The sequence below is a fragment of the Eschscholzia californica genome, unplaced genomic scaffold, assembly GCF_041429995.1.
Source record: "Eschscholzia californica isolate CP2 unplaced genomic scaffold, dmEscCali1.0.p SCAF_5, whole genome shotgun sequence".
Classification (NCBI taxonomy): domain Eukaryota; kingdom Viridiplantae; phylum Streptophyta; class Magnoliopsida; order Ranunculales; family Papaveraceae; genus Eschscholzia; species Eschscholzia californica.
The window spans coordinates 34,267,708-34,284,186 of NW_028238472.1; the positions used below are offsets into that span (position 1 = coordinate 34,267,708).

At 34.5% G+C, this 16,479-nt stretch overlaps 2 protein-coding genes across 2 annotated transcripts; one reads left to right on the forward strand and one right to left on the reverse strand.

Annotated features, from left to right (window-relative positions):
- Positions 1-1,999: 1,999 nt before the first annotated feature.
- LOC147538779 (beta-amyrin 16-alpha-hydroxylase CYP87D16-like) lies at positions 2,000-14,338 on the reverse strand. The gene is made up of 9 exons (XM_086641740.1): positions 14,087-14,338; positions 13,686-14,010; positions 13,418-13,567; positions 12,443-12,694; positions 7,744-7,833; positions 7,516-7,594; positions 2,701-2,810; positions 2,470-2,597; positions 2,000-2,271 (listed from the first exon to the last, which is right to left on the reverse strand). Exons 1-9 carry the CDS (start codon positions 14,320-14,322, stop codon positions 2,166-2,168), a joined length of 1,476 nt encoding a protein of 491 aa, XP_086497866.1. The 5' UTR covers positions 14,323-14,338; the 3' UTR covers positions 2,000-2,165.
- Positions 14,339-15,521: 1,183 nt separating this feature from the next.
- On the forward strand, positions 15,522-16,229 carry LOC147538780 (uncharacterized). The gene has a single exon (XM_086643003.1). It carries the CDS (start codon positions 15,522-15,524, stop codon positions 16,227-16,229), a length of 708 nt encoding a protein of 235 aa, XP_086499129.1.
- The last annotated feature ends 250 nt before the right edge of the window (positions 16,230-16,479 follow it).

Genomic DNA, 16,479 nt, shown 5'->3' on the forward strand with positions numbered 1-16,479 from the left:
TCGCGAGAAGAGCAGAGGGTCCACGTAAGTAAGGCCGATGCCTTAAGCCCTAAACATGGGAGGGCAAAAGCGCGCCTCACGCTTACCGACTTAATCCCGAATCTTCCCAAAGATATCAGTTGGCCAAGATCTTAAGTATTTAAGTAAGTTGGCTTCAAGAGTTCTCGAAGGAGGTAACATCTCTTAGAGAATCTTTCAACTCGGCAGGATATATAACAAGGAACCTAGAAGAAAGGAACTTCTAAATATCCAAGATACGAGATAAAATTAAAGAGGAAACCCTAAATCTCCCAACTATTAAAGAGTAGTCTCCACCCTGACCGATGGATCTAAACTGCTTCATCAACACCGTCTGTCAACAGTCGGTCTAAAGCAACCTATAAAAGGGCACCAAATCACCTCGAAGAAGGTACGTTGCATCCAAGAATTCCAAGGTTCATTTAGTACTCATTCTTTAACTACAAAGGGCAATCTGACTGTCTTGAGCGTCAGAGAGGTTTCCGAACGCTTTGCCGGTTTTCTCCCCAGGTTTTTTAGGAACATGAATCAAAGAAGTAGAATCACTCATTCAGACGAGATTCAACATCAAGTCTATTTACTCTGACTGATTTCAGGATTGACAAATTCTGACATCAACACCTCTAACTTTGTAGTGCTAAAAAGATATTTTTATCCTTCACTCAATATAACAATGACCAATGTTATCATAACTAAACACAAAACCTTAAATAATTGATAGTACAAAATTTCTTTATGATTTAGCAAAGATTCCCTTGACCACTCATCCTTAACCAAAGCTTCTATTGTAGATTCTTGTAATTTTTCTTCCTGCAGTAATCACGGAACCACTCAAACTCCATGATGCAACTAATGGAGATGTCTTTCAATCAAGATGACAATGTGATTAATTTATCGGATAGGATAAATGATGAACATCGCCAAGTTCAGTTATTTTTTATATCGTAATGTTTAGCAATAAACCTACTACGATCTGCGGCCTGTTTAGATGACTTGTGGCTCACGACGATTGAATCCTATAATCTGTTACACATAAAGAACGCCAACTTGATGAAAGATATGATTAGAGGGAATGGAGAAAAAGTTACGGATTTGATCCGACAGAGGATGCCTAAAGGGTCGACTAAAAGTCGGTTCATTCAGATTACCTGTGGCTAACGACCAAATCCTACAACTAGTTACACATAAAGAATGTCGACTTGATGGAAGATATGACTAGAATGAATAAGGTAAGTCGCGGATTGGATCTGCATTAAGATGCCTAAAGAGTCGACTAGAAGCCAGACCTAGATAGTAAGGATGGCTAGGTCAGGCGCCCTAGCCAAAGAGTAAATGCATGGCTCAGTTCAAGTGTTTGGCCGCCTAGCCAGAGTCCCAAGCTAATGCGGGACTCTTCTAGCCGCACCCTTGTGGGATTCCACAAATGAGGAATAATTCCTCATCTTGGAATCCTAATTCCATTACGATTTTGACTTTAGAAGTCTTTAATAAAGGATTTAAATAAATCTGAAAAGGTGAGAAAATTGTTTGTCTCTATCTCTCTAGCTACACTAGAAGAAGATACAAAAGAAATAACAATTCCAATAAAGCTATCTAGTTTTTCAAAAGGATTTTAATTTTCACCGATAAAGAAGGATAGTCTTGGATCGGTTTAGCTAACATAGAGATCAAAGATCAAGTCGACTGCCGGTGTCTGGAGTTCTAGATCTTCGACAAAAGCAATCAAGTTTAGTATGTAAACCTATCATTCAGTATGTAAATGTTGGCATTTCCCAATTTATAGTAGTGGCATGAACAATAAAATTTCGAGGAGTTAAATTTCAGCTTATTGTATTGAATTTCTTTTACTGATCTATTTGCCTCTATCAAGCTCTCCTTCGCTTCTGCTATCATGTGATGGTATACTAAACTTCTCTCAATCTCTCTCCATCTCTTCTTTATAAATTTTGTTGAGGACGTTAGCGGTTAGATGTTAATGATATCACAAATATAAAACTTTTTAATTGTTAATCTATGTCCTTCAGTGTTTGTGGACAACTGTGACTGAGTAAAAGTATAAATGTCAATACAATAATTCAGACATGACAATTTAGATTGAAAACCAAACCTTTCCCATGTGAAATACACTAATGTCTTCTCGAGACAGTTCATCCTTCCTGGTTGGTCTTCTTTTGTGAGATTTTAACATGGAAACCATTTCCAAGTGAAAGAGCGGGAGTTCGAGCTGCATCTCCGCCTTTGATTTTGGTCCAACTGATTATCATCAACCAAACGAAAACAGTTAAATGAAAGCCGATTCACCCAATAAATTGAGGCAATTGTATACTGTGATAGTAATCCCACATAGATCGATAGAAGAACCTCATAATCAACAAATATTATCTAGGTTCTCACAACTAGTTTTTAATTAATTTTGAGTTAGAAGTTCACAAATTTTATGATATATGTTACCTAAACTTCGTCACCATAACATGGAGAAACACGGCCAGAAAAGCCTTGCTGAATTCTGATCCTGCACAATTCCTCGATCCTCCTCCAAATGGTATGAAACTCTTGTGAAAGTTATTTGATCCAAGATCCTAATATATTTTTAAATTTTAAAAAATTAAGCAACATAATTAACATATCTAAATACTGTGAACACCATCCAATTGTGCAATTAGAATGCTAAATATTAGCTACCTTGTTCCATCTATGGGGATTGAAGGTGAGGGGATCTTTGTACTTGTCTGGATTCATCTGAAGAGCTGAAGGAACAACCATAATCGTCCAACCTTTGGGAATTACATATCCTGCATCAAACACTACTGATTATATAATATTTTGAAAGGAAAAAATAATTATTGTTATAATTACGTGGATATAAAGATGGTTGGTACTTATATTTCATAAACTACATCTTAGTATTTGATTCTATAAGAAGAATTATTGAGAAGTGCTAAACTCACTTGGAGTTCGACATTCTTAATGTATTTATCGCACAATTATATTCCCGTTCAAATCATTAAAATTTAGGAAAATAGTTTATGATGATATGTGGTTGGGAAGATGACTTATTAGCTTCTGAGTCCAATTCTGGCAAACGAATTTAAAGTAAAGAAGCATTTAAAAAGATTATTTATATGGCAGACAGAAAAAAGGAATAAGCACGTAAGTAATAAACTTCAAGGCACATAACTAATCGTTGTCACTTGGATAATATTTTTCTTCAACTGAATGCACTAGGGAATAGTATAATAAGATTTTAGGATTTAGCAAAGCATAATGGGAGTGTTGTGACTAAAATTTTTGAGGTGTGTGTCGATAACTCGTAAAACATAATACTAATTTTTACGTCCACCGTCCTTTTGTGCAGAGGTAGGACACCCTCTCTTAGAGCATCTCCAATGCAAGACTTACAAAAACTCTAAAAATCATATGTGTCAAGTGTGAAAAGTGGATCTCTAAATGGTCTCTTTCCTATTTGGCCATTTAGAGATACTCTATTGAAAAGTCTTTTCCAATGCAACACTCAAAAGAAACTCTAAAAACCTATATTTTGGTATAAAATTAATTGATTTGCTTATGTGGCACTTAGAGATCCTCAAGAGGACACTCTAAATTTAGCCGAACTTTGTTTTGACGAATTAATGAATATAACGATGGTCCATGAGCAGAGAATGAACCACGAATTAATGAGTTGGTGTTCTAGGGTGAAGATGATGGTGTTCTAGGGTGAAGATGATGATGTTCATAGAGAAAAGTTGTGGAAATGCAAACACCATCCAATCAAAGAAAAGAAGTAGTAGATTGTCCAACTTGTCTAAGAAATCGCTTAATCACTCGATGCCCAAAGTGTGCTCAGATTGGTCTTTGTTCTTTTGGTTCTTCAATTTCATCTCATCTTCGTTAGATTTCATCGGTAAGGAAGCAATATTGAATTCAGAGGAACTGGTCGAATCTCATCCAAAAGAACCACCTTTTCAAATATCAAATTATACTGCATTAATTCAAACAGTAAAGCCGACATTTTCAGATAAATTCATTGAAGAAGAAAGAGGAATCCGACTTCCGGCTAAAGGATACCAAAGTTATCATCTATTTGGTATGTTTTCAAAATGGATAGTTAATCGAAGAAATTTAACGGAGAAGATGAAGAAGAATATGATATATCGATGAAAAAGGAGATTATGATGATGAAATCAAAATCAGTTGGAAGTTCTGATAACTCGGATCCTGAACAACTTCCAGTGAATGATATCAAATTGAAGCAAAAAATGAATCAAACTGAGATGGATGAGAGTTGGAGAAGATGTTGATCGATCAGAAGAAGACATGGAAATTCTCCAAGCAATCACTGCTAGGGAAACCAAGATTGAAGATAGGTGAGAGAAATGACCTAAATACCCTTAAGGGAGGAGAGCGAGCGCAAGTTTTGTAGAGGGCGAGTAAGAAACGGGGTTTCCCATCCAAAAGGTGAGAATTTTTTTGACAATTTGCACACATTTTTTTCTCGTAAGAAATAATTTTTCTTACCCACAGTGTCCAACCAAACAGTGGAAAATTGATTTTTCTGAGAAAATAACTTTCTTACTCACATTTTCCCACGTATCAAACGGACCCTTAAGAAGGTTTAAGATGGACAATTGCAATCCAATTAGTACACCAGTGGAAGTTGGTCTGAAGCTGCTTCAAAATTCAACAAAGAGGTAGACAACACACTATATAAGCAATATTGGGTTGTCTTATGTACTTGACAGCCACATGGCCAGATATCATGTATGCAATGAGTTTGATTAGTAGACTCGTGGAGAATCCAATTGGTTTGAGTCTAATTGGTTTCACTAATAGTGATTATGCGAGTTATTCAAATGATAGAAAAAGCACATCAAGATATAAATTATGATGGGATCAGGTGCAATATGATGGAAGTCAAAGAAGCAACATATTGTCACTTTATCGACTACGGAAGCAGAATATGTAGTTGTTGTTCTTTGTGCCTGCCAAGCAATTTGATGAAGAAAACTACTTGACGAACTGCATTGCAATTCAGATGCAAGTATGTTGATATATTGCAATAATGGTTCTGCAATTAAGTTGTCAAAGAATCATGTTCCACATGGAAGAAGCAAACACATCGATGTGCGGTATCATTTCTGCGAGCATTTTGTGCAAGAAGATATTATTGATGTAGTTTACTACAGAAGTGAAGATCAAATTACAAATATTTTGACCAAGCCTCTCAAGTTAGATACATTTGTGAAGCTACGAAAGTTAATTGAGGTTTGTTCTATGGAGATTACAGCTTAAAAAGCATGTTAGAAGGGTTACATTAGAGTTGAATTAGTCAATACAACTTTGTTTCGTTTAAACTAATGTCCGAAAGAACATTTAGTTTAAGGGAGGTGTTGGAGTTTGAATTAGTCAATAAAGTGTTAGAGTATTTTCTAGTGAGTTAATTTGACTAATTATTAGTTAAAGAGTAATGGGCACTGAGTAGTCCTGATTTTTAGCTGAGTTTGTTTCTTTGTTTCTATGTAAGTCTATTTAAGTAGTACCCAACAACTAATAAATATGCTTTTCAACTCATTTCTGATTATAATCTACAAATATAATGTAGTCTTGCCTTACAGGATCTCTCTTGAGCATAGTATAACTGTTAAATGACTGTTTTGCTCTTTTATATTTTAATAGGAGTATATCGTTATTTGGAGTTCGAATGAGAGGAGTAAACTATTTTTTGGTTCTTATGAATCTTACTTGGAATACGGGTATTTGGATGTTAATTTTTGGGGGTGAACCTATTTTCATAAAGTTTCCTTAAAATAATTTTCTAAACATTTGTGGTTCATGTGAAGCTTTTTGAACTATTTGTGAACTATAATCATGTGGTGACTGAATTGCTTGAGTTGTGGGATTAAATTGTTGCGGAGTCCTCTAGACTGTGTTACATGTAATGATTATTTGACCCTGGTACTGGTCGGTCCCCCTTGTTTACTTTCTGTTATAGAGTAGCCATGAAATTTGTCAAGGATTACACGCCGATTCGTGGCCAGCCGTGTGGAAACGACAATTCCAGTTTCCCTAGAATGGGACTCGAGAGAGACGGTAGTTTGGGGTAATCGGACCATTGGAGTAATTGGGGGATTGACCAACGCCATGTTTGATTATTTATTACGCTAAGTCATTAATGAGTGTGGTTTGACTTTTGATATGATTTGTGGTCCAGAGTTACAATGTTTTCACCTAAATGAGATAGGGTGTTTACTCGAGTTTTATTGAAGACAAACAGGTAATTCCGAAAAATGATATCTCCTAAAGGCTTAGATTTAAATAAGATTTGCCTTACCTTGAAATACAAGATTGTTCTTCTCTTCAGGTAGATATTATTTGTTAAGAGGACTGTGCTCTTGTAGCTTTGAGAATTATCAAGATCATTTAATATTATTATATCCTGCATATGTTTAGGTATTCTTTGAATTTTCACATCTACTGGATAAAAGATGTTCTTTAAGACAACATAGTTTGGGTAACTCATGATATATTCGAAGTGTATCACTGTTTGGGTGAGATTGATTATTTGATGCGTATGGAGATCACAAGCTAGCTGATGGCGATGGTGGTAAAGGGAGAGTTACAAATGTTCTTACCAAGGTAGAGATAGATCCATGTGTATACTACAACAATCAACTATTTAATAAGACACTACTTGTCTACCCACTAGCAAAGGCTTACCGGTTCTTCCTCACTTAATGATAAATGGCCCCTACTGAGTGCGTATTCAGTCGTGATCTTGGTAAGCTATTTAAAAGAACGACCTGGCTTAATTGTTTTGCTTAGTGCGCATAATGTATCTCTATACTAATATATCACATGTTACTATTTGTATATCAAAATAATGTGTGTGTTGTTGGTAGGATGCCTTATTGAGCTAATTTCGAGTTATCACAGTCATTCACTTTTTTTAGATAAGTATCGTTGTGTTTTTCTTGTCTCATGTTGTTTAAGTTCGACACAGTTTCATACTATTATTTATTTATGTTTCTTATCACAACGTCAATACAATGAAAATGTAACCTATAATAGTCTAAGATCTCTCTCACTTATTTGTGATTGTGCACCCGTAAATATTATGCACCTTCTCACTTGACTCGGATGTGATTGATTGGTGAGGTTAGACTATCTTTGTCTTTGTAAAAATTATTTTCGCTTACACATTCTTCGAGAATGTGATGGTGTACTTTTTAAAACGCTTAAGATTTTCGGTTGCATTTATTCTTAATTTCTAAAATTGTGATGAGAGTTTGATTTAGGTTTATACTAGAGACTTGTTTGAATGAGACTTAAACTATGTTCTTCTATAATCTGTCATGACAAATCGTGAGTCGTAACACAGAACATCACATGTCGCGGACACCTCAGAATTGATTAAATGTAATCATATGGACTAAAACAAAGATGTTATTATAATCGACTACCAAAAGTATATTTAACTATCTTATTTAAATGAGTACACACCTCTTGTTGGGATATCTTTGATGACCTTTCTTAATATGCCGGGAGCAACGCTTGTCATTCTCAGTATTTCATTGATAACCTGAGAAGATTATGATTGGTAATGATTTAATAGTGGGAGTTCACATGCATTGTAAAAAAACATGATTCGAATTTTGGTTTTTCATTATAGATGAACAAGTTACCATGTAACTAATTGATCTTAACATCAACAATAATGGAGATACTAACCTGAGGAGTAAATGTCATGGATTTATATTCTTTCCATGTAAGAAGAGAACCCTTGTCTTGCCTGCTTCTAAGAATCGCCTCATGCTCTTCCTAATCAATAAATGTAGAAATTGAAGTTGATATATTGCTAGCTACACCAGTTTTTGGAAACGATTTTAGTTGTGGCTATTAATAATAATTTTTTTTTTATTAAATGTAATCATAGGATTGTTGTAAATTGCTCAGCAAATACGTTTTTTTAAAATTGTAGATGTCTCACCCTAGTGAAAGACAAAATGTGGTGCTGGCTTCTAACACCCTTTCATAACGATGTAGTTTATGACTTGATGCCAGACTTTGAAGTGCTAAATTGAATCGTGTTGATCAAGAAGCAGTGACAAACCAAAAGGTTTTGTTTGCTGGAGAACTTTTATAAATTTAATATCATAGTAGAAGCATTATATCAATTAATTAACTAACAAGACTTTAATTTTATATATATATATATATATATATATATATATATATAGCTGTGCCATCATATCCTCATCGCTAAATAGTATCACGTGTCTATATACATATATAATATATATATATACATATATACATAAAATGTTTAACTTATGTAGCCCATTTTAGTGGACCCAATGGGCCACAACTCGCTTTGTAACCAATCGACCCCTATGAACGGGCCCTTTGGCCTCTTTTACTCACTTTATGAGTTTCATAATTTTATTTATTATTTTTCTACTTTACCCCCTCATCACTAATTGGTAATTGAGTTTACACCCCCTTAATCATTAGTAATTGGATTTACCCCCTTGAACTTACTATTTGTGACAAAATACTAAGTTCATATTTGTCGTAAAGGAATTGGAATCATAAATTAAATAATCAACGGATAAAATAAGTCATTCTTGACTAAACCGAACACTGAAGACAACACAATTACTAAAATCATATTATTCGATCATTATTCTTGGTAGTCATATTCAATGTCCACACGTCAATATCGTCTGAGTGTTCTGAACAAAATTAATAAATTAAATGGAGATTACTCAATCACCAATTTGTTGAAAGGGGTAAACTCAATTACCAATTAATATTGAGGGGGTAAAGTAAAAAAAAAAAATCCTTTTTATTTATTTGTTTTTCAAGTTTTAGGTTTTCTTAATCTTAGAGCATCTCCAATGCAACACTCAATCTTAGAAACTCTGAGTGCCACCTAGGATTTTTAGAGTTTTTTCTTAAAACTCATCTCCAATGCAACACTCTATTTGGATCTCTAAGATCACATGTCGAGGGTGGAATAGAGATATCTCAAGAAGACACTCTATTTCTAGAGTGTCCTCTTGAGATATCTCTAATTGTCCAACTCATCGATATTTGATTTTCAACCAATAGAAATGGAGTCTTCTATATTTTCTAAAATAACTAATTATTTATTGACAAAAATAACTATACCACATAAGTAAATAAGATAAGTTTAGAGTTTTGCATTGGAGACAAAAAAAATTGAGGATCTCTATTAAGGCCACCTAGGAGTGAGAATCTCAATTGGAACTTGACACATAGGATGAATAGAGATTTTTATGAGTTTTGCATTGGAGATGCTCTTAATGTTACTATTTTGTTAGCTCATAAACAAGTTGTTTCCGTTTTTAGTGATCAAATTTCCTAATTAGTTTAGTATTAGCTTTCTCTTTTGCATAAACAAAGGCTTCTTAGTTTGTTATAGAAATTATCCAAGAACCAATTATCAACCAAAATCTTTAATTATTTCAAGTGATTACTATTTTATCATGCTTTTCATCATTTATACTCGTTAGATTTTTCTAGTTTAAGATTCTACAATCTATATAATAAAACAGAAGGGAAAACGATGGCTGGGACAAACATTCACATTGTCTAGAAGCCCTTCTCAAAATTTAAAATATAGTCCTTCGTAGAAATAAAGTTACCTATTTAAAAACAATAATCATTTCATTCTTCGAAATAAAATAACTAATTTAAGAAAAATAGAAACAAAATAAATTTCAAGGGTTAAAAAAAGAAATTAAAATCTCTTTCTCAATAAAATAATAACTAATTTAAGAGAAAAGAAACAAAAGGAAATAATACCAACAAATTAGGATATCCAGAATATAACAACATTAAATATGGAAAGTCGAGTGAAATTAGGGTTAGAACTTCGTCACATTTTGTCCGTGCCCTGGGGCACGGGATATACCCTAGTAGATTATGAAATTGGATTGAGTTTTATGATTCCTGATCATCGGCTAAATTTATAATATTGAGGAAATTACAGAAATATAAACATATCAAAGAGATAAATATTGAAGGAAAAAAAATAAACATAAAAGGAATCCCAATCTACGATATATTGGTTTATTCTTTGAAGTGTGATTTTCTTTCTGTAGGTTTCTTAGTCTCTTTGTCTTTTACTTTATTAGATTTATTGACGGAGGTCTTAATGTATTTTGAGTTAAACCATTTTTGTTTGGGACTTGACAATTTGTGTTTACTCGTTTGTATTTTATTGAATTTGTCTATTGACGAAGAAGGTTTGAGTATCGCCCGTGATTTGAGAAAATAACTAAAAAATTCGGGGTACAAAACTTTAAAAGAAAATTGTAAATTTTGACAAATTTTCTGGGGCGCAAAATTTTAAAGGGAAACAAATCATCTTTATTTTCTTCCTCATCTTCTAAAACCAACTCCGCCACCACCACCAATTTTCTCCTTTTTTTCTCTTCTTTTTCTCTTCTTCTCTCCTTCCACCACTACCTCCATTACTACTATTCTTTCTCAACTCCTCCCTCCAATCTTCTTTCCCTCTCTCCTCAATCCTATCTCTCTATACTCAATTCTCTCTCTATCTAATCCGGAGAAGCGAAGGAAACCGATCTGGTTACTGATTTGGGGGACACCCGAACCACCCCGATTTTGAAAGAATTCAATTCTATCAGATTAATATTAAGCATGATTCTAGACTTAAAGGACTCATCAAAATGGAAGATATGGTATTTCTGTTTATTCCTCTTTCTTTTTCTCTTGATTCATGGATCTTCATTTTACTTCTTTTTAATGTAGTGTGTTACTGAGTTGTAGACGATTAATCTTGTTGCAATTCATACTTTGGCAGATTACAATACTCATCTGCTTGAGTCTTGATTCAATTTACAACAATATCATTGATGCTCATCTTCTGGTAAGTTGATTTATGATCTTTAAGTTTTGATTTCTTTTCTATTAACTTTCGTTCTTGGATTACAAAGTTTTGAGCGTTTTGTTGTTAAAATGTTGTTCAGAAAACAACAAGCATCTTATTCATTTCTTTACTTGTGAAGTATATGGGAAAACGATTGGAAGCTCTATTCCAAAGGACCGTCCTTTACGTAAAGGTCTAATAATCAGAAAGTATGAGTAATCAGGTGGTCTAGCATAAAACTCCAAGGACATTGAGATCGATTACTAATATGGTTACCTCAGGTAGGTTAAATAATAATCATGTCAAACGACCGTAGAACTACTAGAGAGGGAAGAAGAAGGGAGAGAAAGATGAAGGAGGTGAGAGAGAGAGGGAGGGGAAGAGGAAGAAACATAGAGAGAGAAACAATGGTGGTACCGGTGGTTGAAGGTGGGAAAATTTTTTAAAAAAAAATAAAAGTTGTCGGCAATGGTTGTTTGTTGGAGACCATTACTGAAGTAAAAAAAATAGTAGTGAAGTTGGGGGAACAAAAAGAAAAAAGCAAAATTTTCACTTTGAGTTATTTCCCTAAAAAATAAATTGGTCAACTAAAAGTGACCAATTTTTTTACAGAGTCTTATTATCCTGGAAAATATTCCTATTTACCAAAACGTTGACCTTGTTTATGGATCTTTAAACATGTCATGTGGTCCGAGTATGAAGTATTTTACCAATGACTATTCAGACCTCTTATACCTATTATTAGTCTTTTTAATTTTTATAGTTTTTGACCTGAATACTATTTATGAAATGTTAGTGTTTTTTTCGCTTATTTCAATAACATTTTGAGCTATTTAGTTAAAACATCTTAGACTGACAAACAAGTGGTTGGAATAAAGGTAGTACGGTCAAAACAAACAAGTGTTATTTGTCCATAAAAATGTATTTTTGATTAATTTTTTTTTACAACAAATTGTGTATTTGAATTGACAAAAACAAGGTACCTCTTTCTTAACAGACAATATGTTTTGCACAACAAACAGCTGGTCGGAAACAAACAATAGTACAATAGAAACATATATGCATTTTTTTTTTTGCATATACATGTTTCTAATTAATTACCTAAATAAAAAATATGTATTTTAGAAAATATGTTTGTGACAAATTGTAGTTTTTATTTACCTAGAAAAAAAATTAAAAAGTAAAAATGACAATATGAAAACCAAAAACAACTGAAAAAAGTAAAAGTAAAATTAGAGAACCAACAACCATTGTTATAAAACCAGAGGTATATTCTGTTTTCGAGCAGGATATAATCATTCTAGATTTGTTATTGTGTTTTTCGTAATTTCGTCTGAATGGACTAGACAACTATTTTGAAATACAATAGATGTTTCTTCTATTTTCAAATTTGAAGACTAAACTACCAATAGTCCTATATACTAATGACATTATAATGCTCTGTGTAACTAAGGTTTTTCTTCGAAGATGTCTACGAGGTAATAAATTAGTTTAAGCAAAAATACTGACCGTTAATTCAGCAACAATAGAAGGAGCTTCTGTTAGCAATGTCAATCCAACGGTGAGGGTGGCAGCAATGGTCTCAATGGAAAGAAGAGACCCAAATATGAATATAACAACCAAGTCCTTGGTCACAAGTTCTTCTTTTTTCATGGTTTCCAGTGCTTGATCAAGCATATCTCCATAAAATTTCTTATCATCACAAGAATTGATTCTCTCATTCACAATATCCCTCACCATGTCCAGTGCTCTCTTTTGATCCTAAATTAACAAAAAAATTGTGGTGTTAATACAAGACCAACATTATATCCATTCAAAGTTGTGGGCTAATTTCGGTCTTGCTCTTGAGATATGTGAGAATAGGCTATCTTAACCGAGAATATAATATCTAAGTCCTCTCCGCTCATTGCCAATTAGTTTTGAGTTGGATGACACAAACTTAACAAGATGTGAATAACTCGATCAACCTGTTTGACCACCTTTAGTTCACTAGTTTCAATTTGACCTCCTTTAACATTTAAGGGTTAGAGAGAGGGAAGAAGATCGGAGGAAGAACAAAGAAGGGTAGGTCTAATCCGAGGGCACACCCTCACTCTTGGGGCTCCCACAGACTGGGGCAGTCTGAGGGCACTCGAACTGGGCCAAATCCGTACTGGCTTGAACAACACGAACTCCCGCCAGTGCGAGCCCACAGGATGTGCCAAGAGAAGGGTCGCCCAAGGGCAAAGTTACAAGGCACCTATAGAGGCACCCAAAAAAGAAAAGGAGTTCGGAGCGAAAGGAGCGAAAGGATTTCTAACTGTCCCTCTCCAGTTCCTTCACATCATGGGCCACCCATCTTTTCTCATCCTCATTGAGAGGGTAGAGGAGAGTCAGAGTGACAGAGAAATTGTAGGTTTAGTTAGTTTAATGTAGAGGTCCAAACGAGGGAATCGGTCACTTTCTTCCTTTATTACTTCAAATTATAAATGTATTAAGTTGTACCTTTAAACATCGGTGGAAAGCTGTACCAGGGACATTCAGAGGAAACGACATGAGACCTCGTAAGAAGTCAACAAATAGATCACTCATATTCGTGGACGACTTGGATGGATCGTAACTGAATAGTTGCTTCGCTGTTACATCGAATACCATCTGTCCACGTGCATGTGTGAATCATGAGAAGAAATGTAACTAAACAAAAGGACCACCACATAACTTTTAAGACAAGATTTACAAAGTCAATGTGTATTTGAGATTATAAAAGACATACGCTTGCAATTGAAGCCCTAAGCTCAACAGAAGATTGAGTTGACCAAGACTGTAAAGATTGGTTCGCATGTACTTGTATCTTAGATAGAAGATTATCTTTTAAGGTCTCTATGCCAAAGTGATCTAATAGCAAGTTTTTGAAGTATTTGTTAAGGAAAGTAACAGCCAAAGCACCATTAATGTCCCCAAGTAGGGCAGCAAATGAGTCCAAGTACCAGAACTGCACCAACTTTCCTTCTTGTTGGAAGATATAATTGCTGAACTCTGGGTCCGCCGATACAACTATAGGTCGCCCCGCCAAGCTAGTCTTAAAAATCGGCCCGTATCTGCCAATTCATTATCAAATCGATCATTCATAGTCACAAACTTAACATATATCGTTCACTCATGGTAGTTAATTACCTGGAAATTCGCTTCTTGACAAAGGAAGGCATATCGAGGGATTTGCTCGGGATGAATAATTGAATGCTCTCTCCAATGAGAGGGAAACCCATGGAACCAGGAGGTAGTTTTCCACCATTAATGCACTTTGGATTGCTCCATCTATACCAGTAATGTGTCAACCAAACTAAACCTAAACTTATCAAACATAACCCCACAGACCAGATGTTGATTTCAGTAATGATGTCCATGATCATATATCTTAAATGAGAGATTATCAAATTTGGATGATTACCAATAATTTTGGTGTTATATATAACGAAGTGGAAGAATAATTAAGCTGGCCGACTACTTCTCCTCACGTGATTAATGAATTAAAAAAATAAACGTGTGAATCACACTTGTGGGTTGCATCTTGCATCAATCTTTTGTATACAATTTTTCAAACAACTTTATTAATTAACTTATGCAGCATGGTTAACAAAAAGTCTATAAATCTAAAGTGCAGTAAGTATTTAAGATTGATTTTTTCATTGCAGATGGTTTAAGAGCTGACGCGTTCGTTAAAACTCATGTATTTATCGTCAATTTACGTGTGCTGATGTCTCAGTTTGATAAATCTAATTGAGGGGTCTCATCAACCCCACTCAAAGCAATATTAGGTTCTGGACTCCAAATGCTATGCTATTATTTATAAGCACCGAGCCAATCTGTAAATTAGGAGACCAAAACTACCTTGAATTAGGAAAATTGTTGAATCGGACACGTCTCAAATTGGAAATTGAAATTTATATAAGGTATCTTGATGTAAGTTCAAATTAGAAGACCATAACGTTCAGAAAACGTACATAGCCCCTTGTCTCAGTTAGCCATGTTATGGGGTCATTTGTTGGCAATTTTCAAATTCAAAAGTGGCCAGTGATTTGTCGTGGTGGAGGATGAATGGGTGTCATGCCCATCTAATTAAATTGGATACATCCCATGGGAGTAGATATCTCCACATCCTTTCATTTATTATAAATAAAGTGACCATCAACCCTTCATTTGGATCGAACGAAATTCTGTGTCATTCTCCTGCTCTCACATTCTAGCATTTGTTATTAACAAAGTCATTTGGTTTTCATATTATCAAGTTATTTGGAATTTTGGAGTTATTTTTTATTTGGCATTATCAGTTGATTAATTTCCAGAGTGTTCTTGATCTTGGCCAAAGCGTGCATACTTTGAACCGAGATAGTTGTAAAGACTTCATCGTATCCTGAAGGCAAAATTCCATACCCGTTGTGTACTCGTGGTTTTACCAGAAGGGGGCGAATTTCTGTCTAAAAGAATCGATATAATCGAGCTTTGAAGTTTAGTGTACAACATCTAATATCTTTTTGTTTTCCATTTCAAATTAGTAGTAACAAAGTTTTTTTCAACAATTTTTAGACAGAAAATCTCGCTTAGTTTTGAAATGGAAGCATCAACATCATTGACTCAATCTCTTCGCGTTATGAATGAAGACTACACACGTCTTGAAAGTTTCAATGGAGAAAATTTTACAAGGTGGCAAGAAAAACTACGGTTCTTTCTGACTTCAATCAAATTATTTTATATAATAGAAGGGGTTCTTGACAAAATTTCTGATGAGACTCCTGAAGACTCTTCTGAATTACGGGAAAAACGAAGGAAGCGAAAGGAAGACGATTTTCTTTGTCGTGGTTATATTCTGAATGCCTTGTCTACTTCTATCTACAATGCTCATCGTTCAATTGATTCTGCCAAAGCATTATGGGAAGCACTGGACAACAAATACCGCATTGAAGAGGCAAGTAATCAAAAATTTTTAATTGATAATTTTATGGATTTTAAGATGGTTAACAATAAGTCTGTTATGCTTCAAGTTAATGAATTTTTACTTATTGTTAGCAATCTTAAAAATGCTGGAATTTCTCTTATGGATGCTTTTCTGGTGGGGGTTATCATTTCTAGACTACCCCCATCTTGGAGCGACTATAAGAAAAAACTCAAGCATGACGAAGAAAATTATTCGTTAGATTTTCTACAACGTCACCTTCGTATTGAAGAAGATTCTCATATTCGAGAATTAAAAGAGACCCAAACTGATTATCAACCTAAGGCTAATTGGTTGAAGAAGGGAAATCTGAGAAAGATTCTCTAAAGCCTAGGAAGGATAAAAAATTTAAGAAACAAACTCCAAAGGACAAGAAGAAGGTAATTTGTTACTATTGTAACAAATCCGGCCATTATGCTCGTGATTGTCACTCAAGAAAGAAAAATCTTAAAGGACAAGCAAACATGGTCGAAGAAAAATTTATAGCCACAGTTTCTGAAGCCAATACAATAGATGCCGACAGTGGTTGGTGGTACGACACAGGAGCTACTATCCATGTCTGTAATGACCGTAATCT